Source organism: Xenopus laevis, chromosome 3S, assembly GCF_017654675.1.
Source record: "Xenopus laevis strain J_2021 chromosome 3S, Xenopus_laevis_v10.1, whole genome shotgun sequence".
NCBI classification, from domain to species: domain Eukaryota; kingdom Metazoa; phylum Chordata; class Amphibia; order Anura; family Pipidae; genus Xenopus; species Xenopus laevis.
In genome coordinates, this window is record NC_054376.1 from 32,524,400 (window position 1) to 32,546,781 (window position 22,382).

A 22,382-nucleotide genomic window follows, 5' to 3' on the forward strand; every position below is an offset into this window, starting at 1 on the left:
AAGGTGCTCCCTTGCATCTTTGTGTCCTGTGCTATGCACTTTGCACTTTTGGAGCAAAGCACTCTCAACAAGAATTAGTACTAGCACTAGTACAAAGCACAAGTATGAAGAGGGTGTAGACACAAATACCTGCAAATACTGTTTTTGTTTTCATGTTTATATTTTCAAATTATTTCCCTCAGATGACAAAGGAAGAAGTTTCTCCAAATCTGAACTGGAAAACAAATCTCCTTTCTGATGAAAAAGCAGACAGAAGACCTAGTTGGTGGCTTAGCTGTCTATGAACACAGTACCTAGGCCTCTCTTATCTGCATTGTACAGTGCTGGGCTTTGTATTCAGGGCCTAATGCTAATCGGTGTACTGGGCAGTAGAGAATCATAGGCATGCTTTTCTTGTTTACCCAACCTGCCACCGCCCAGCTATTATTAGATTTCAAGGATAAAACATTTAAGGGTAAGGGCACACTGGGCAATTCGGGGAGATTTAGTCGGCTGGCGACTAATCGCCTCGACCAATCTCCCCGAACGCCTTCCCTCACTCTGTGCTGGCTAAAAGGAAAAATCACCAGTGCTAATCACATGCCAGGCGACTTAATCTCCCCGAATCGCCTAGTGTGCCCTTACCCTTAGGCTCTGCCCAACCTATGCATGTGTTCCATTTAGGCAAGAATGTACCAATGAACATCTGTCCTTGTTGATAAGAACCTCTTGTTGATAAGCCTCTGGGCTGCAGTTGTTTGAAATATTTCAGGGAAAGTAACAGTTGCATTGGTCCTTATTGTAATCACAACTCAGTTGTTCAGTAGCAAAAGCTAGTCAACACATATGGGATTAATAACTAGCCCCTTTGTATGTCAAAGTAAGCTGTGTTTGAACAAGAATAATTTGGAAAGTATCTGCATAAAGAGGGTGTGCATGTGTGGCCTGCACAATGCAGCTCCAAGTAATTCTGTTGCAACCAGGCACTAGTGGCATCAACTTCAAGCCTGTAGGTCACTAGTAATGTGAGAGTTTGCTCCACAGAACAGCTGCACTCTGTCTCTAACCCATGATTAGCTGTTTGGGGTACTTCTCTAGGCTGTTTAATGTACAATATAAAATGATAATTATCTGTTTTAAAATAATTAGCTAAACTTTTCAATTAAACTATTCAATCTCTTTAAGGAAAATGTAGTTAAAGGGCATATAAAGTCTAAACTACAATAAGGCCAGAAATGCTGTATTTATGTGTACTAAATATAAACATGAACTTACTGCACCACAAGCCTAATCAAACAAATGATTTATGCTTTCAAAGTTGGCCACAGGGAGTCACCATCTTGTAACTTTGTTAAACATCTTTGCAAGACTAAGACTATGCACGTGCTCAGTGTGGTCTGGGCTGCTTAGGGATCGTCATAAACAAAGCGCTTGAGTTCTGCATGGCTGGGAAGTAAGGCGGGGGCTCCCCCTGCTGTTCATAAGTATGATTGTTTCCCTGCTCAGCAGTTAGGGACCATCTGACAATTCCTATCCACAGCAGTAAATGAAGGGAGAATGTCACTGCATATAGTCAGGTTTCTTATAAAAACGGTACACATTTTTTAATTAAAGCATATTGGAGATAGGTTTCTTTTTCATTAAATGGGATTTTTTTTCGCCTTTACATGCCCTTTAATAAAACAGTTTTTGCAGTCTTCCTATCATGATCTATGGAAGTTTATGGGAACTTGTGGTCATTTAAGAAGAGCAAGGATGCAAGGGGTAGAGCAGTGATCCCTAACCAGTGACTCACAATCAACATGTTGCTCACCAACCCCTTGGATGTTGCTTGCAGTGGCCTCAAAGCAGGTGCTTTTTTTAAATTATTGGCTTGGAGACAAGTTTTGGTTGCATATAACCAGGTGTACTGCTAAACTGAGACTCCTTTAGACTGCCCACCCACATAGCATAGGGTTTATCATATAGCCAATAACAGCCCTTATTTGGCACCCTCTCATTTTACATAAACTTTTTTTATAAATGTGTTGCACCCAAAATCTTTTTACAATTGAATGTGGCTCACAAGTAAAAAAAGTTTGGGGGCCCCCCTGGGTTAGCATAAGTGGCCATGCAGGTTCTTGCTGCCTTTTGCGCCTTATGTCAGATAAAAAAATTGGGCCTGAGGCACAGAGCTTAGAACTGATTGGAGCAAGGCAGCAATGTTCTTATCTTTCTAAGCAACTTTTCAACTAGCCTTCATTTTTTATTTTTCATTATTTGCCTTCTTCTTCTGACTCTTTCCTGCTTTCAAATGGGGGACACTGACCCCATCTAAAAAACAAATGCTCTGTAAGGCTAAACATGTATTGTTAGTGCTACTTTTTCAGTAGCTAAAATTCACCCTTTGATAAATATGCCTTTAAAAATGCCATAGGAATGGATGGAAAGAGGTTGAATTTCACTCCAGTGGACTGGGTGTTCTCTACAATCTTTGATAAATATACCCCGATGTCTTTGTGCTGCCTCAGAGATCACCTGACCAGAAATACTGGAGCTCTAACAGTAACAGGAAGAGGTGTGGAAGCAAAAGACAGAACTTTTTCCATTAATTGGATCATGTGACCTAACATATATGATTTGATTGGGTTGTTTGTGTGCACCACGAATCGTAGGATCCCAGGGTGCAGTCCTTATTCCTTAAAATGGCAATTTTCTATTTAGGATTACCCAATGGCACATACTTCTGAAAAGGTAAATGATTATGAAATTTTTTAGTTACATGAAGCAGGGTTGTACATATAAGCTGTTTTATGCAATATAAAACAGCTTATCTGCAAAACCCTGCTTCATGTAAGCTGTTTATATTTTTATAGAGACCTACATTGTTTTGGGGTGTATTTTTCCTGTAAGATAATGCAATGAAGATTGCATACCTCCCAACATTTGAAAATCAGAAAGAGGGACAACAAGATCTGCTGCATCCACTTTGTGACCACCCCTCCCCAATACCACGTCCATTTCACAAACACACATCCTTTTTCTCAAAGTGCACTAGCACAGTGGCCCCCATCATTTCATGGTACATTAAGGCCATAAACATTCCATGACAAAATCTGCATTTCATTATAGCCATTATAGCTACATTTAATGGCACAGTGTGGTGCCAGATTTTTTATGACACCTGCTTTCATTCTTATATGCGGTCGATGAGTCACTTTTTGCCTCAAGACCATATGAACAAAGCGCATATGACAGTTTAGTTAGGATATTAGAATTATATAGCCTACATAAAAGTACTTGTATGATCCTGGTGGGTGACTTATAGGGGCAGATTTATCAAGGGTCGAATTTCGAGGGGTTAAAACCCTCGAAATTCGACCATCGATTTTAGCGATCGATCGAAGGATTTTTATTTGATGCCAAAAAAATGCACTGGAAGGTCCCCATAGGCCATATAGCAATTCGGTAGCTTTAATTTGACGAAGTATTGAAATTGAATTGACAGTACTTTGACTATCAAATGGTCGAATATTCGAACGATTTTTACTTCAAATCGAAGTAAATTCTAAGTCGTAGTATCCTATTCGATGGTCGAATTATCCAAAAAATTACTTTGAAATTCAAACTTCTTGGACTCGAGCTTAGTAAATCTGCCCCATAGTGTTCTTATGTTCAGGGCCGGATTCAAATTGCGGGCGCCCCTAGGCCCGCTGCCGTTCGTCACCCCTTTCTCCTCCCCTTCATTTGTGCACATGCACAAATTTTCATCATCAGGTCGGGAGCACTGGGGATTGGCACATGGGAAATTTAAAAAACTATTGTATCCCATGATCAGTAAAAAAAACTGACAAAGTCTTCGACTCTTTCTAGGGCGCTTCCCGAAACTAGCCAACTGAAAAGGCCCCCTTAGTGCTCATATGGAGCACTTAAACCTCTCTCTATGTTATGCTCTGTATTAAAGGAAAACTATACCCCCCAAGCAATGTAGGTCTCTATAAAAAGATATTGCATAAAACAGCTCATATGTAAAATCCTGCTTCATGTAAATAAACCATTTTCATAATAATATACTTTTCTAGTAGTATGTGCCATTGGGTAATCATAAATAGAAAATTGCCATTTTAAAAAATAAGGTCACCCCCTGGGATCGTAGGATTCACTGTACTCACAAACATACCAACAAACCATACATGTTAGGTCACATGAGCCAATTAACAGACAGACTTGTGTCTTTTGCTTCCACACTTCTTCCTGTTACAGTTAGAGTTGTAGTATTTCTGGTTAGGTGATCTCTGAGGCAGCACAGAGACCATCACGAAATAGTGGCTCAAGGCAAGAGATGTAAAAGGTTAATATTTACTTAAATATATATTCCAGTTTGGTAAGATTCTTTAATATGCCACTTAATATGATATGAACTATCTGTTGCTTAAGTGTTCATTTTGGGGGTATAGTTTTCCTTTAAGCACTGGATGGACAGTTGGTAACACATACCTCCCAACATTTTGGAAACAGAAAGAGGGACAAAACGATTTTGTGTAGCAAGGCGAAAGTTTTTGACCATGCCCATTTTTGTGGCTACACCCTCTAATTACCATGTTCATTTTACAAGACTTGCCAGGTTATGAATGTTTGAACACTTTTTTGTGGTTTTTATGTGTTATTACAGTTTTGCTAATGAAGGTGAATTGCCCTTTAAGTTGTAAATCAGTTTCCCCAAGAGACTTCCTTATCTAAAACTTACAAAAGTATCTATGTATCTATTCTGGGCTTTCTGCTAAAAGGCAATTAAGTTAGAAACGTTGTATCTTTTTCTGGCCGCTCAGTGCAGGAGATGTAAGAGAAAGTCAGGATATTTCAGTACAAATGCTGGACTGCGGGTTGAGCTGTCAAAAGCGGGACTGTCCCGCTTAAAAGGGGACAGTTGGGAGATATGGTAACAATAAGGACCCTATGCAGGCTATGCCTCCTATCATGCCTCAGAATGATGCGCAGGGTAGGGGGCAGAAGGGGAGGATGCCTGTGTGCTTAACACAGGCTGCACTTGATTGTAAATGCAGATCAGAGGCCTGCAGCTTTTTGCACAATGTTGCCATATGTAGGAATTTCAAGTTTGGAAAGAGGCCATCAAAATGTAAATTAGTAGCCAAAAATGTATATAAAATTAAGAAAGCTTTATTAGGACATGCATAAGCCTAATGCGTTTTGTGGGTGGGCACTTACTCATAGGCACCTTAGGCACAAAACGCGTTAGGCTTTTGCATGTCATAATAAAGCTTTCTTAATTTTATATACATTTTTGGCTACTATTTTACTTTTTGATGGCCTCTTTCCAAACTCGAAATTCCTACATACTGCAAAATTGATTGGTGGGCCTTTGGACTGGGTAAGAGACCATTTTATAAACTATACTATCATTATTTTTCCTTTTTTCCTTGATTTTTGTTTAAGAACGGAGCCACACAAAACTGTCTATGCAGCTATTTGCACAATGTCCCACACATATTAAAAAAAGTAGGAATAGGCGGGCCTATCTATATAAAGTTGTTACCTATCATCGGAGGGTCGGGGGAGGGAGGAATTTATATAGTGAATAAAGTACCCCCTCTTGTAAAATATAAAGATAGTATAAGTTACCAAGGAGTTTCATGACCATATAAAAACACGAGGCTGAAAACCGAGTGCTTTTATACAGGTCATGGATCTCCGAGGTAACTTCTAATATCCTCATATTTTGCAACTGGGGGTACTTTATTTATTATAATACACAAGTTTGAGTGAGTCATGTGACAAAAATGACATCAGTACTCACTGTTTATAAATGATGACATCAGTACTCACTGTTTATTCGAATATAATTTACAAGATATTCATGGCTTTTGTGTATTATATAAATATACTGTTACATTGTTGGTGAATTCTTAATCGTGTTCCCGGTCCTAGCTGGTGATTTATTGGCTGAGCCAGTCAAATACTGACCAGGAAGCAACCATAATCATGAACCAAATCAATATGGGTAAAATTGCCATATTTTATATAATGAACTTATTACACCAGTCTAAAGTTTTAGCTTCTCAATAGCAGCAATGATCCAGGACTTCAAACTTGTCACAGGGGGTCACCATTTTGGAAAGTGTCTGTGACACTCACATGCTCAGTGGGCTCTGAGCAGCTGTTGAGAAGCTAAGCTTAGGGGCCGTTACAAATTATCCAGCAGAAAATGAGGTTGGTCTGTAATAAAAGCTGAGGCTGTAATAAAAGCTGATGCTACAGGGCTGATTATTAAATTCTGGCGTTAGTTGCACTGGTTTTTGTGCTGCTGTGTAATAATTGTCTTTATTAATTACTAATCAGCCTTATATTGTGACATTTCTAGTCTGGGGGGCACATTTACTAAGCTCAAGTGAAGGATTCGAAGTAAAAAAACTTTGAATTTCGAAGGTTTTTTTTTTGGGTACTTCAACCATTGAATAGGCTACTACGACTTTGATTCAAACTAAAAATCGTTCGACTATTCAACCATTCGATAGTCGAAGTACTGTCTCTTTAAAAAAAACTTCGACTACCTACTTTGCCACTTTAAACCTACCGAGCTACAATGTTAGCCTATGGGGACCTTCCCCATAAGTTTTCTAAGCTTTCTCTGATCGAAGGAAAATCCTTTGATTGATGGATTATAATCCTTCGAATCGTTCGATTCGAAGGATTTAATCGTTAAATCGAACGATTTTTCCTTTGATCTTTTGATCGAAGTATTTGCGGAAAATCCTTAGACTTCGATATTCGAAGTTGAAGGATTTTACTTTGAGGGTCGAATATCGAGGGTTAATTAACCTTAGTAAATGTACTCCTATGTGTACTGTATATTGTGAGTTGGTCCCTAAAATCAGTAAGTAACAGCAGCACAGAACATGTGCAGTGAATCAGCAGAAAAGACGATGGGGAGCTACTGGGGCATCTTTGGAGACACAGATCTTTACTGCTAAAGGGCTGTGGTTGCCTTGGGCTTGTACATAAGCCCAAAACATAATGTACAAAATTTCTAGCTACTTCTTTAGTCAGGCTTTAGTTCTCCTTTAAGCAGCCCTAGAGATTGAGCGCAAGAAAGTGCAAGACAGCACACAGCAGCCAGGCCCGGATTTAGGGGAAGGCCCCCTAGGCCCGGGCCTAGGGCGGCAAGATTTTAGGGGCGGCAAGCAGGTGCCCTTAACATCTCTTCAGCAGCTTGCGTATTGTGAATGACTTGTACCCCGCGGCCGCTGCTGCCACTCCTGGCTCCTGCTCTACTCTGTCTTTGAGCTGCCTGTGGTGGCCGCGCCACGGTGCAGATGATCGCTGATGCTTCCGGGCAGTGTGCGCACGCTGTGCGCAGTGACGTCATCACGTCACGTGACTGCGCATGCGTCACTCTGCGCCAGCCAGCCTCAGCCTGACAAGTAGGGAGGGAGCGGGAGGGGGTGCTGCGCCTGTGACTGAGCTCATGACGTGAGCAGAGGCGGAGCGCGTCACCTCATCTGCGTGTGCACAGACTAGTGCAACAGCACAGCACAGGAGTCAGGACACAACAAGAGGACGGTCTTGTGTAATGTGAATTTGGCTGGCTGCCCGCCCCTTGCTGCAAGCCTGCAACTGAAATCATTCAGCAGTGGCTGTGGCAGAAGTTATTGCCCTATATTTTCTAATTATTGCAACAGTTGGTGGTAGGTTAAAAAGTATAATATACATATTGTATATATTTAAAAGTTATTTATGGTTTAATACATAATTATTTCCATTTTATTGTCTATGTTATTTTATTTTGCATAAATGATTGGGATAAAGATTCGCTTCCAGAAAATGGGGGGGGGGCGGCACAGTAGCTCGGCCTAGGGGGGCAAGAAGGGTAAATCCGGCCCTGACAGCAGCCATGTTGGGGGGAAGTAAATAAACTCCTGTAGCAGCTGGTCTAGTAACACGTGATAGGAAAAAATATGAATCTGTAACTGTTCTACACCCCTCATCTTTCAGAGCAGTTACATAAAAAGACACAGCTTTCCCACAACCCATAGCGAGGGGGCGCAGTTGGAGAACATTATCCTGTCACCGCCATATACAGATAAACTCTCCGCCCAAAGGCTGGAACTCATCTCAAGTCGGCCTATGAAATCAATGGGCGTAATTTCTAACGGGGGGAGGAGGATAATCGTTCACTGAAATCTCGCGAGAGCCAATGTGAGAGTGCGCTCGGCCGGAAGTGGATATTCGTGTTTGTGCTCTCCGTGATTATATTGAGAAGTCGCTGTTGTGTGACCGGGCTGGAGATTTGTGTCTCCATCTCCCGGGCAACATGAGCTTCCTCTTGTGAGTCCTGGGAAGGGGGAACCAGAAGTGCGAAAAGGAAAACGCGAGAAGTAGGGAGGGAAGGAAGTAAGGGAAGGCCCCGGCTCACTCAGTCTAATGGAAGTTTATACTGAAGCGGATAAGACATGGCTACAACAAACTCTGTATCTTGACTCCTGCTGTCCCCCGTACAACTTTCAGAACCCGGAAGAGGGGGACGCTGGGGATGTTTTTATTAATTATATAGTGCTGACGTATCCTGCAGCGCTTGTATCTCTCATCCCTCGCCCTAATGTACTTCGTCATTCTTATAAGCTCTTCGTACCTTGTTAACTGCAGCCATCAACTGGCTCTCTCCATACAGGAGGCTGAGGTGTTCCATTAGTTCAGGTATTTTTTTAGCAGCAAACTAGTCAATATCCAAGGCAAGGTCAGTCGGTGAGGGATGAGGATAGTAGGGATGGAGACTGATATAAATATCTGGAAAGGATGACACTTTTCTAATCTTTCCTCCCCAGCAGCAGTCGATCCTCAAAAACCTTTAAACCGAAGAAGAACATCCCGGAGGGGTCGCACCAATACGAGCTGCTCAAACATGCAGAGGCCACGCTGGGAAGCGGCAACCTTAGGCAAGCCGTGATGCTGCCCGAAGGAGAGGATCTCAATGAGTGGATCGCAGTTAATAGTAAGTGTAGACAGTGAAAAGGATTAGCTGAAGCCACCTCACCAGGGGCCCCATCTCGCTTACAGGGGCCCCATCTCGCTTAAAGGGGCCCCTTCTCACTTAAAGGAGAACTCAACCGTTTAGCAAAAAAAAATCCTCCCCCCAGCCTAACTGCCCCCCAGGGGAAATGCCCCTTACTTTTTACTTAGCCCCTCAGGCATAGGAGTTCACCGCAGCCATCTTCTGGGTCTTCTTGTCTTCTTCCGGTGCTTTGCCAATTTCTGTCCGTTTTGGAGCATGCACAGTTGTCGCAAACTGGCATATTGCTCCGACTTTGCATGCGCCGCTTCGCCGGTCTCCGTCTCTGCTTATACCGAAGACCTAGAAGATGGCTGTGTGGAACTCCGATGCCTGAATCTGCACTGAGGGGTAAGTAAAAAGTTAGGGGCATATCCTTGGGGGGGGGCAGTTAGGCTGGGGGAGGGGGGTTTACGTGGGGGTAAAGTTTTTTTTTTTTGCTAAAGGGTTGAATTCTCCTTTAAAGGGGCCCCTTCTTGCTGTGTGACAGTAGCCTTAGCTTGAGGTTGCAAAGATCAAAACATGGCATACATGTGCAAACTCCCTGTGCAAATTTAACTCGTTTTTATTTAAAGGGCACGTAAAAGCAAAAAAATTAAATCCCATTTTTACTTTCTTTAATGAAAAAGAAACCTTTCTCCAATATACTTTAATTTACTTTTCATAAGTAACCGGACTGTAATTCTCTCTTCATTTACTGCTATGGATAGGAATTGTCAGACGGTCCCTAACTGCTGAGCAGGAAAACAATCATACTTATGAACAGCAGGGGGATCCCCCGCCTTACTTCCCTGCCGTGCAGAACTCGAGCAGCTTTGTTTTTTTCCCTGTAGATCAGTCGCGACTGTGTAGAGATTCGTATTGGATTTTATTTTTGCCTTTAAATCCCCTTTACTGTTTCCAACTCCAGCTGCAGGGACAAAGATCATGGAGCCAGATTTAAACAGATAAACTGGGGATCTATTTGGAGGATTATTTTGCTGCAGCCACTGGTTCTGCAGAGTTGGAAAAAGTTTGTATTAAACAATACAAAAACTATAAAATCCACATTAGATTACATGACAACACAGGACCCAGTGCAGTCTGCATATTCTGATTATTAATCAGTCTTGCTGTATCGGCTTCTGGCAGATATTATTTGACTTGTGCTGTTTTTGATAATTTATGACGATCCCTAAGCAGACCACACTGAGCATGTGCACAATCTTGGTGTTGTAAAGATGTTTAACAAAGTTACAAGATGGTGACCCCCTGTGGCCAACTTTAAAAGCATAAATGATTTGTTTTATTAGGCCTGTGGTGCAGTAAGTTCATGTTTATGTTTAGTATACAGAATACAGCAATTCTAGCCTTATTCTATTTTAGACTTTACTTCCCCTTTAAGGGTAATTGTAGACGGGGGACATTTACATGTGGAACAGTTGCGCAATTATGAGAAAATATGGAAGAATGCATTATACCATGATTACTCTGGTGTGCCACCCACTACCTCTCTATGCCATGTTGCATGCACCGACAAGCCTGGGAAGTAGACATGCCCTTGCAAGGTGTTCCAGAGCTTTGTACTTAATCTTTGCTCTGGGCATGCCTTAAACTGTCTTGTGCTGGATTTCAGTCTGGTACTAAGTGTCTATGGAAACATAGCACTTTCACATAGCATAGACTATCATTTGTATTAATCTCACATCCTCAATTTTTGTGATCACTCCCAATAATCTGTCTGTATAACTGATGTTTGACCACGTGAAACATCAGAGTCATCCGTGAGAGAAAAAAATGCCATACTGCAAAATAACTCCTCTTCCCATATGACGACACTGCAGAGGCAGGTAAAGAGACCATAGCAATGGATTTGAATTTGTTTGAAGTGGTGCTGACACATTCCAGTAATAGATCTAATCTGCCATCATTACAATTGGCTCAAGGAACCTTATTTAAAGGAAAAGTGACACTAAAGTATTGATTTAAAAATCCATTGTGTGCACAATTAACATTACAAGTGCATATGTAAAAATATTATAATAAAGGTCCTCTTCCTGCTGTACCATAGGGCGATCTGAACTGTGCTAGGTAGTACTTGCGGGCTCCCCAACAGCGTGCTCAATTCCTGCAGCTCTACTGAAGATTTCCAGCCCCATATAATCTCTCCGAACTAATGCTACTGATTCAAAATCCTCCTTAGAGCTGCAACGAAAGACTTACGGTTTGAAGATGAGCGCACACATAGGGTCTGGCAAAGCTCATGTCACTTTATTGGCTTTTTGGTACAGCAGGAAGAGGATCTTTATTATTAAAAAAAGAAAAAAACATTGTTCAGTGTAGGGTTATGGATTTTTTACGAAAATACCATGAATATTGCTCAAACTGCCCATAATACTGTCAATGAAATCTTGATTATACCGTTTCCCAGGGAAACTGGGAAAACCTATTCTCCTGGAAGGAATAAAAATAAAGGTAAATTTGGAATAAGCTTATGCGCAATGAATGTCTCAGAAGCAGAGGGGACTGAACTAGATTCTAAAGGCCCAATTGTTTTGACTTTTTTCTATATAAAAAATTGTTAAAATTTTGTTTGTTATTAACCAGACCATTTTACATAAACATGTAAGACATCTGTCCCCATCCTGTCCAGTAACTGCAGTCAGTCAGTGCTTTATGGCAGTTACTAGTTATGTCATTACTACACAGACAACGGTACTACATCTAGTGAGCCTGGGATGCTCTCATATGGAAGTTCAGTGCTACCCTACTTGCTTACCAATATATTGCTAAACATCTGTTGGGATTATAGAAGTTGGGTCCTTCTTTTCTTCTGGTGTAAAGCATTTATGTTAAAATGTGTTGGCGTCACTTGCAAAATGTACCCCCCAATCATCCAGCTTTAGAAATACAACAGTGAGTACATAGTTAAAATATGCACTTGAATGCTTAGACCAGCATTTCAGTTTTATTGCAGTTATACCTTCAGTTCATATTATGATGAGGCCGCTGTTGTAAGTTATTTACTCGGCATGTTCTTCACTCCTTAGCTGTGGATTTCTTCAATCAGATTAACATGCTGTATGGAACAATAACGGAATTCTGCTCTGAATCCACATGCTCAGTCATGTCAGCTGGACCCAGGTAAGAGAGTTTATACCAAGGGAAGAATTAATTGCCATTAGAATCAATAGAATGTCAGATGTCAACATTTTTTTTTTTTTTGAATGGATTTTACTGGTTCATGAAAGTGCCAGCACATTTACATTTGGAGCATAAAGTCAAAGTAGGTTATACCAATGTCGTGTCTTCGGTAGCTGTTGCTGCTTTGATTTCATTTCCACTTCTCACTAATGGCTGCATTTGATGTTTACTTTGGTGTGGAAAAGCAAAACCAGCAATAGTATTGGTTATTTGACTTTGACATGTAAGAACTGCATTGCAACAATTCACTGTTATGGAAACATTCTGCTTAAAGGGGAAGGAAACCTCGTCGGCGCTAACCCCCCTCCCCCCCTCCCGTGTATTGCCCCTCCTCCCACCTGGCCTACCCCTCCCGCTGGGCAAATGCCCCTAACTTGTTACTTACCCTTCTGCGCAGGTCCAGTCCAGGGAGTTCACAGGCGACATCTTCTTCCACGCGATCTTCTTCCTCCTTTGACCGGCGTTTTGGCGCATGCGCAGTAGGAGCATTTCGCCGGTACGGATCTACTGCGCATGCGCCAAAAGTCGCGCATGCGCAGTAGATCGTACCGGCGAAACGATCCTACTGCGCATGCGCCGGTCAAAGCAGGAAGAAGATCGCGTGGAAGAAGATGTCGCCTGTGAACTCCCTGGACTGGACCTGCGCAGAAGGGTAAGTAACAAGTTAGGGGCATTTGCCCAGCGGGAGGGGTAGGCCAGGTGGGAGGAGGGAGGGGGGGCAATACATGGGAGGGGGGGTGGGGGGTTAGCGCCGAGGAGGTTTCCTTCCCCTTTAAAGGGGTTATCCACTTTTCAAAACTTAGTTCAGTTCAGTTGTTTTCAGTTTGTTCACCATAAACAAAGACTTTTTTCAATTGCTTTCCATCTTTTATTTTTTTACTGTTTTCCCAAAATGTAAGGGTAAGGACAGACAAGCAGATTCGGGGAGATTAGTCGCCCCGGCAACAAATCTCCTCTTCCTCGGGGCGACAATCTCCCCGAACTGCCTTCCCCTAACTTCCCGCCGGCTAGAATGAAAAATCGTCAGCGGGATGGCACTCGCGGCGATTCGTTTTCTGAAGTGTCGTCATGCAGCAACCTCAGGCGACTTCGGAAAATTAAGCGCGTGTGCCATGCCTAGGGATGCACCGAATCTAGGATTTGGTTTTGGATTCGGCTAGGATTCTGGCTTTTTCAGCAGGATTCGGGCGAATCCTTCTGCCGGCCGAACGGAATCCTAAATTGCATATGCAAATTGGGTGGGAGGGAAATTGCATGAGAAGGAGTAGGAGAAGGCAGTTTGGGGAGATGGTCGCCCCGAAGAAGAGGAGATTTGTTGCCGGGGCGACTAATCTCCCCGAATCTGCCAGTGTATCCTTAACCTTAAAATTTAATGTTTGTGTGTCTGTTTATTTTTAGTCTGGCAGCTCAGTGATCCAGGAGTAAATTCTGAACTGTTACAATTTGCTACATTAATTGGTACATTTCTCGGCAGTATTTGTGGGAATATTAACAACTATTGTATCTATTCTAACACCTACCTTTAATGAAACTCAGCGATTCTGTTCAGCAAGGATCAATGTATCAATTTCAAACAGTTTAAAATGCTGCACTCCCCCCCCCCCCCCCTCCCAGAGCTGCTTTAGAAGGTGAAAAATGACATTTTAAAATTTTTACTTTTATACAGATTGGATTGATCACCTGAAATAAACTGAACTGCAAAAAGTGTTTGCAGGTGAACAACCACTTTAAAGTGTGCATATTTCCACATACAGCTAGAAGTGCTTCTGTAGGTGTTGAGTTTTTGACTTTAGCCCCCCACTGACCTGTAAACAGCCTTCCACAAGTGGACAAACAGCTGTCCTCTGTCCTTTTTAAAACTGTCAGCTTGCAGCTGTTTTGTGATGAGATGGTGTTGGAGTTTTATTTCTGTAAGGTGCTCTTTCACGAATTGAGTAGAACTTATTTTTAGCTTGCAATACTCACACCTTAGGGGTTGGTAAACAGATGGCTTTTTATCACCTTGATGGACATTTTAAGAACAGTAACTAGTCTCCCAAGTTATTAACCCCTACCAGCATTTTATACCTTATTGTACTTGATGCAGAAGGATTACTCTATTTAGTAGTGGAGCTAATTTTGTAATTTTGGCTCCTTATAACTGCCTGAATATAGAATTTTTTTTTTTGTAATGGTAGTTAGCTACCATTTTAAATAAATTTTTTCCATCTGCAAGTAGCAGCTACTAACCTTCCTGTGTGGATTTATACTGTGTGGCAGCTCAGTTTCTAAAATATGTCGGTTAAATACAGCTTCTTCTTAGGATTGTGCTGCTTTGTGATGCTCAGTACTGAGCTGCTAGCTGAGCCACCAGACTGGCTATTTTTAGCATCTTCAGGTAAGGGCACGCGGGCAGTTTCGGGGAGAATAGTCGCCCCGACGACTAATCGTCTCTTCTTCGGGGTGACAATTTCCCGAACTGCCTTCCCGCCGGCTATAATGAAAAATCGCCAGCGGGATGGCACTCACAGCACTTTGTTTTCCGAAGTTGCCTCAGGAGGAAACTTCAGACAACTTTGGGAAACGAAAAACCGCACGTGCCATCCCGCTGCCGATTTTGCGGAAGGCAGTTTGGGGAGATTGCTGCCCCGAAGAAGAGACGATTAGTCGCAGAGGCAACTAATCTGCCTGTGTGTCCTTACCCTTATTTGTGTGAAAGTATTTTTTTTTTGTGTACAGATAAAATTTCTTTGCACAGAACATTCTTCTGCTGATTTGCATTTTCACTAGTGGTTAACGTCCATTTATCTCCCCTTTACATAGAAAGCATGAAAGTATAGGTTTTTACATAAAACAATTTTTGTACATTTACAGCTTATACCATTGAGCTTGTCTAGACTGAAGCAATCATTCTTCATGGATAGCTATATGACTGCAGCTCTTGTATTTGTATTCTGTAAGTATATGTGCTTAGCTGTAGTGATGAGCGAAATGATACGCTGAGTTTTCACTGCAAAAATGCAATGGGTTTGCACTCCAATGGGTGAAAAAAATTGTTAGACGTCAAATATAAATTGTCTTTCGTCAAAATCATTTTGACGCCCGTAGACTTAAATGCATTTCAGCCGAATTTACGCATTTCCCGAAGTGAAATGGGTCAAATTCGCTCATCACTACTTAGCAGGCATAAATATTGAAGTAGCTAGTACCCACACCATGAGCTTGTGGAAAACGTTTGTTATTCATCTACAAAAATAAGGACACCTTATCTACATACATAAGTAAAATATATACAAACCCATATTATTCAGTATTTCCCTTTACATAGTGCAAAAGGAATGAAATTGTCTCAAGAGCTGAGTGTTTTATAATAGTATTGAAGCTTATTTGAGCTCAGACCATGAATGCAGCTGTTTTACCATAGGAGTTTCCTTTCAGCCCATTTGAATGGATGTTTTTAGCTAATTGTAAGCTTTTTGCAGATATGAATACCACTGGGCAGATGGCACCAATATAAAGAAGCCCATCAAGTGTTCTGCACCAAAATATATCGATTATTTGATGACTTGGGTTCAGGACCAACTTGATGATGAGACGCTTTTCCCTTCAAAAATCGGTAAGTTGAGCAGCCGTAGTAAAAGTCATCACAGTATTAAGCATATTCATCATGCTTATATATGTTAAGTCACCCATGTGTTCTAAACTTGTGGCCCACCTCAGCTTGGTCTGAGCATACGTAAGGTAAGTGGGGAGGGGGGGCAATGTAAGAGTTGGGGAGCAACACCAGCATGAAAGAATTTCCTGGGGGTGCCAAATAAGGGCTATTTTAGAACCCCTACAGGAGGTTCTGTTTGGCAGGACACCTGGTTTTTGTGCATCCAAAACTTGTCTCCAAGCCTGGAAATCAAAAATAAGCACTTGCTTTGGGAGCAACACTCAAGTGGTTGATGAGCAACATAACATGTCATAACATTTGTAAGCTCTTCAGTCTTGTTTTTCAACGATTGGACTTTGCGGGGGCTTAATGCCTATAACTTGGCTTCGCATAGGCATCTTCTAATTGTAACAGTACTCACAGGTATTTTTAGAAGGGATGCACAGAATCCAGGATTCGGTTCGGGATTCAGCAAGGATTCTGCTTTTTTCGGCAGGATTCAGATTTTCCCGAATCATTCTGCCCAGCCGAATCCGAATCCTAATTTGCATGTGCAAATTAGGGACGGGGAGGAAATTTGCATGACTTTTTGTCACAAAACATGGAAGTAAAAAATGTTTTCTCTTCCCACCCCTAATTTGCATATGCAAGTTAGGATTCGGTTCCGTATGTGGCCGAATCTTTCGTGAAGGATTCGGGAGTTTGGCCAAATCCAAATTAGTGGATTCGGTGCATCCATAATTTTTAGACCTTCTTTGATCTTCCTGAAGACGATCATTGGCAGCGTCTTTGTCATTTCGGCTATTCTTCTATCCATTCGAATGGTAGTTTTCCATTTTCTGCCACGTCTTTCAGATTTGGTTGCCGTTTTTTAAAGCATTTGAGATCATTTTAGCTGAGAAGCCTTTTCTTTTCTGCCCTTCTTTGTTTCCCCTCCCAATCAACTTTTTACCAAGATTTTCAGAGAGAAATGCCCTATAACCAGCATGTACAACATTTGCTGCCTTCCTTCCTTAAATAAGGGTTGTATTTGACACTTGTGTTTTCACAGAATTAATGACCTCACTAATTGAACTTCACACTGCTATTATTTGTAACAATCTATTATTACTTGGAACAAGCCTCAATTAATGATTCATTTACACAGAATCAGCAGCATACATGTCATAACTGTTGGTTTCTATTACTCTATAACACCTACAGGTAAACCCGTTCTCCAGAAAGCTCTGAATTATGGAAAGGCCATCTACCATAGACTTCATTATAATCAAATAATCCAAAAAACTATGAATTTTTTCAAGATTTATTAAAGTCTGGTGGTCTAAAAACTCTGAAACCCCAGCATCTAAAAGCTCTCAAGTCAATGGGGAAGGTTCCATTGTCTGCGCTGATGTCCGTACCGATAGATGTTTTCAGCGCAAAAAAAACTCAGAAAACATTGTCATTTTTTCTTGCTTTTTTTCTTCATAAATAAGCTCCATTCGGGAATTTGGAGTTACTCGAAGTTTGATATTAGAAATACTGAGATAAATTCGGACCTTAATAAAGAACCCCCTTAATGTTTACATGATTTTCTAGTAGAATTAAGGTATGAGGATCCAAACTATGGAAAGATCCATTATCCAGAAAATTCCAGGTCCCAAGCCTTTTGGATAACCGGTCCCATACCTCTACTAGTAAATGATTTGCCGTGTAGAAATCTAATTTCTACCAAAAAGAGTGAGTGATCAGGTTAATGATGTCAGCCTGCTATTATTCTGAACACAACTGTATATCTGATGGACTTCTCTGTCTGTGGCAGGTGTTCCTTTCCCTAAGAACTTCATGTCTGTGGCAAAGACTATCCTGAAGCGGCTGTTCCGAGTTTATGCCCATATTTACCACCAGCACTTTGACGCTGTGATGCAGCTACAGGAGGAAGCTCATCTCAACACTTCATTTAAGCATTTCATTTTTTTTGTACAGGTATGAGAACATTCTATCTTTTCCTTCTTAAAGGGATACTGACATCAGAACAGTTGAAAGCAATGTCAAATATTGTTTAAAGTGTAGCTTTATGAATAACTTTTATTTTACTACTTTTTCATTTGACTTTTTGTGCTTACATATTTTCTGGTACACAATAATTGCTTTCCTTTCTGGTAAACAGCAGTTCTATCTTGCTTTATAGCAGCGGTTGACAAACTCGGCCTTGAAGGTCCAAACTTTGGCCAGTGCTACTCTAAGCTCTCAAAATTAGTACTGAAAATATCTGTCATTCACTGTTAGTTTCAAGATTCTCTATGACTGCAGATGACCAACTCTCTCTGTTCCAAGCCCCCTTCCATTTGGGAACCACTGCTTCATTGCGAATTTTTCAAATACTGCCAAAATTAGTCCTAGAAGAAAAGCTTGATTAAATACTCTCTATCTGAATGACTCAAAAATTTACTGGGAATCACTTCAAACCTTTTAGTTGCTATTACAATACTATCAAGTAACACTATCCTTCAAATAGAGCGGACTAGAAGAGGTCTCCATAAATTCACATAATTCACCAAAGTCTGGAAAAAGCTCTGCCCTGAGCCTTCAGCTAGGGGAGTGGATCAACCCATATTGGTGTAGAGCAGGCGCTCAATGTGCAGTCTTTCCAAACCATGTGTAAAATTCAGTAAAGATCAGTAATAAAAAGTAGCAATAATAAAAAATCTCACAAATTCGACCTTTGATAAATGTGCCTCTAAGTGTTTGTGAAACGCGTGAGGCTACCTCCATGTTTACCTATACAAACTTTTTACATTTTACATGTTACATATATAAGTGCATATGGCTGGCCTCATTGCAAATACAAAAAAAACTGGTAGCCAGCTGCAAACAGTTCAGCTACAAAAAAAGCCATTGTTGCCCAAACCAAATGAAAAGTTCATCACTGGTTGCCAACCAAGTGTTATGTTCACACGAATGTGCTCTGTTAGTTTTGACAAGGGTCCGCCACAAGAATGTTTGACAAGGAAAATAAATGCCTCAATGTCTGTGTCTGCAGAACCTCCTGCACTGGTCTGTAAAGCTACCAAAAGATTTTAATATTTCTATTTATTTATTTTAATTCCCCCAGGAATTTAATCTGATTGACCGCAGAGAGCTGGCTCCTCTTCAGGAACTCATTGAAAAGCTGGGATCCAAAGATAGATAGAATTTTATTTTCAGCTGAGATAAATCCCATTCTTCCTGTGAAACCATTGGCTACCTGAAGGGAAACCCTGATGCCACTATTGAGGGGAGAGTATTCACTGAAGATTTTTCACTTTATTTTTTAATATGAAAACTTCAAGTGATAAATTGCCTTGCATTATTATTATTATTGTACACGTTCATAGAAATGCTGTACCTTGTGGAATTTCGGTCTCATTCACGTTTGCTGTTTTGATTATACTGGAAAATCGTTAGAGTTCCACTGTTCTCCTCGCTGCAAAGGTGCCAGATATGCCAATAGCATTTGATATTCAAAGTAACTGTGCAGCCTAATTTAATTTAATTTCCACAGGTTTGTTTTTCATCTTGTGCTGATCATTATGCTCAGCTGGGTTTGTGCTGTATTCCAAGACTTCGCTAGCAGTGGAAAAACGGACTCTTTAAAAGGCTGGGTGGGGAAATGCTATGCAAATCATTTCTCTAAGATCTTTATAGTAGTTGCAATAATTTTAATTGTGTGTTGTTCACTGCCACTTATGGGTGAATCACTGTGATTATCAGCTTTTGTTTTTAGGTCTAATACTCATCCGGCTGCATTCATATGCATTTGTTTTATATACCCTAACTGAGTTGGGTAGGTATAATCATATGTTTTTTTTTTTCTCTATATATGTACTACAGGTATGGGCCCTATTATTCAGAATCCTTGGGACTTGAGGCTTTCCAGATAACTGGTCTTTCAGTAATTTGGATCTACACACCTTAAAGGACCAGTAACATCAATTTATTTTATTAAAAAATTTAGCTAGCGTAGAAGGAAAAAAAAACCAGACATATTAAACTTTTAAATCGCTAAGTCTTTATTAAGAAATAACATACTGCAACTCCGCTTGTGCTCCTCTTCAGAAACGGTGATCCGTCGTTCGGCGATCAATTTCTCCTCCTGCTTTTCTTATAGGATATAGCCAGGGAGGAGAAATCGAGCGCCGCACGATGGATTATCGCTGTGTCGTCTTTTCTGAAGAGTGCAAGCAGAGTTTCGGTACGTTATTTCTTAATAAAGACTTGGCGATTTAAAAGTTTAATATGTCGTGTTTCTTTTCGTTCTACACAAATGAATTTTTTAATAAAAAAAATTGATGTTACTGGTCCTTTAAAGGAGAATCAAACCCAAAATCTATAAAAAAAAAAAAAAAAATCCTACCCTACATAGACTCCTCCCTCCTCTCCCCCAGCCTAGCTGCTACCCCGGGCAAATGCCCCTAACTCTTTACTTACCCCTCCGTGCAGATTCTGTCCAGCGGAGTTCACGGGCGCCATCTTCTTCTCTTCAGTAATCTTCGGAATGACGCTGGAGTAAAATTGCCCAAGCGGCTGAAGATGGCACCCATGAACTCTGATGCCTGAATCTGCACCGAGGGGTAAGCAAAAATTAGGGGCATTTACCTGGGGTACCACTTATGCTGGAGGGGGGTCTATGTAGGGTAGGGTTTTTTTAACTTTTGTTTGCTTCTCCTTTAAGGCTACTAGAAAATCATATAAACTATTGATGGGCAGGATGGAGAATTTCTCGACCCGCGCCCGCCCCTAACTCGCCCCATCCCAAACCACACCCGGCCTGCTCCTGTCCTCTTTTTATAGACCACCCCCGTCGCGCAAGGATTGCACAAAAGGGGTGGGGGCAGGCGAAAGTCATTAATTCTGGAGCCGGACGTACTAAGTCACGACCAGGAGATTTTGTGCAGGAGTCAGCCCGACCCGTGGGTAAACCCGCAAGTTTCGGGTCAGCCCGCACATCACTAATATAAACATTAAATAAACCCAATAGGCTGGTTTTGCTTCCAATAAGGATTAATTATATCTTAGTGTGGATCAAGTACAAGGTACTGTTTAATTATTACAGAGAAAAATGAAATCATTTTTAAAAATTTGGATTATTTGATCATAATGGAGTCTATGGGAGACGGCCTTTCCGTAATGTATAACGGGTTTCCGGATAATGGATCCCATACCTGTTTGTAGAAACCTTCTTTCATACATTGTATTCAGTAAAACTAGACTATTTTTAAGAAACAGAATATATATTTTTATAAATAGGAAAGTAGTATTTGCTAGAAAAAAAAATCTATTCCATGAATGACTTTGTATGAAAAAAAAAAAAAATTAGTCAAAATGCAAGAGACCTGCACACAACAGAGTGACTGATACAAGCAACTCTTATTGGCTTGGCTTGTTAGAAACCTTTTTATAATGTGGGATGGTAGCCACAAAAACATATGTAGGGATTGCCGTTTGGTTTTAGCGTATTTTCTTTTGTGTGGTGAAATGGGGAGGGGGCAGCATGAATATTTTCCTACATTTTAGATGCACTTTGACTTTGCCTCAGAGCCTTAACTAAAAAAACAAACAGATGCAATTAGGAGGCCTCTTCTCTGTGGCTGTGCCATTTAACATTGTCACAAATTGTGACAAAATTTGGCTGTTTTTGTCCTGTATCTAATGGCCTTAGAGAAGGTACACTGTTATCAAAGCAGGATAAAACAATGACCACTAACTTGTCAGAGAATGGGGCAAACTCAAATTTTTTTTTTAAAGGAAAACTATTCCCCCCCAAACAATGTAGGTCTCTAGAAAAAGATATTCCTCATATGTAAAATCCTGCTTCATGTAAATAAATCATTTTTATAATAATATGCTTTCTAGTAGTATGTGCCATTGGGTAATCCTAAATAGAAAACTGCCATTTTAAAAAATAAGGGCTGCCCCCTGGGATCGTATGATTCACTGTGCACACAAACATACCAAACATGTTGGGTCACATGAGCCAATTAACAGACAGAGTTCTGTCTTTGGCTTCAACACTTCTTCCTGTTACAGATAGAGTTGTAGTATTTCTGGTCAGGTGATCTCTGAGGCAGCAGTAGGTCACGGGAAAAGATGTAAAAGCACAATTTTTACACACACACATATATATCAGTTTAAGATTCTTTAATATGCCACTTAATATGATATTAACTATCTGTTGCTTAAGGGGCAGATTTATCAAAGGTCGTGAATTTCGATTTATTTTTTGTTTACTTCGACTAGGGAATAGTCCAAATTCGATTCGAATTTGAAAAAAAATTGAACATCGAAATTTCTAAAACCTGCCAAATTGCTGTTTTAGCCTATGGGGGAACGTCCTAGAACCCAGTTGGAGTCAATTGGTGGAAAAATCTAAATGCTCTATTACTTCGATTCGTACGGTTCGAATCTGGACGAATATGGACCTATTCGGCTAAAAAAAAATCGACTTAATTTTGGTTGGTCATTTTGACGAAGTTTGAAGTTTTTCAAATTCGACCAATGATAAATCTGCCCCTAAGTGTTCAT

General features: G+C 40.8%; 1 protein-coding gene across 2 annotated transcripts; it reads left to right on the forward strand.

Moving 5' to 3' along the window:
- Positions 1-8,143: 8,143 nt before the first annotated feature.
- LOC108712777 (MOB kinase activator 1A) lies at positions 8,144-21,701 on the forward strand. 2 transcript variants are annotated; one of them, XM_018255195.2, is made up of 6 exons: positions 8,144-8,301; positions 8,802-8,965; positions 12,052-12,145; positions 15,667-15,800; positions 17,641-17,804; positions 18,934-21,701. In XM_018255195.2, the coding sequence occupies exons 1-6, from the start codon at positions 8,288-8,290 to the stop codon at positions 19,009-19,011; spliced, it is 648 nt and encodes a 215-aa protein (XP_018110684.1). In that variant the 5' UTR covers positions 8,144-8,287; the 3' UTR covers positions 19,012-21,701. The 2 variants fall into 2 exon arrangements, with proteins under 2 accessions (XP_018110684.1, XP_018110683.1); XM_018255194.2 differs by having other exon boundaries at positions 8,146-8,301; positions 8,799-8,965.
- Positions 21,702-22,382: the final 681 nt, after the last annotated feature.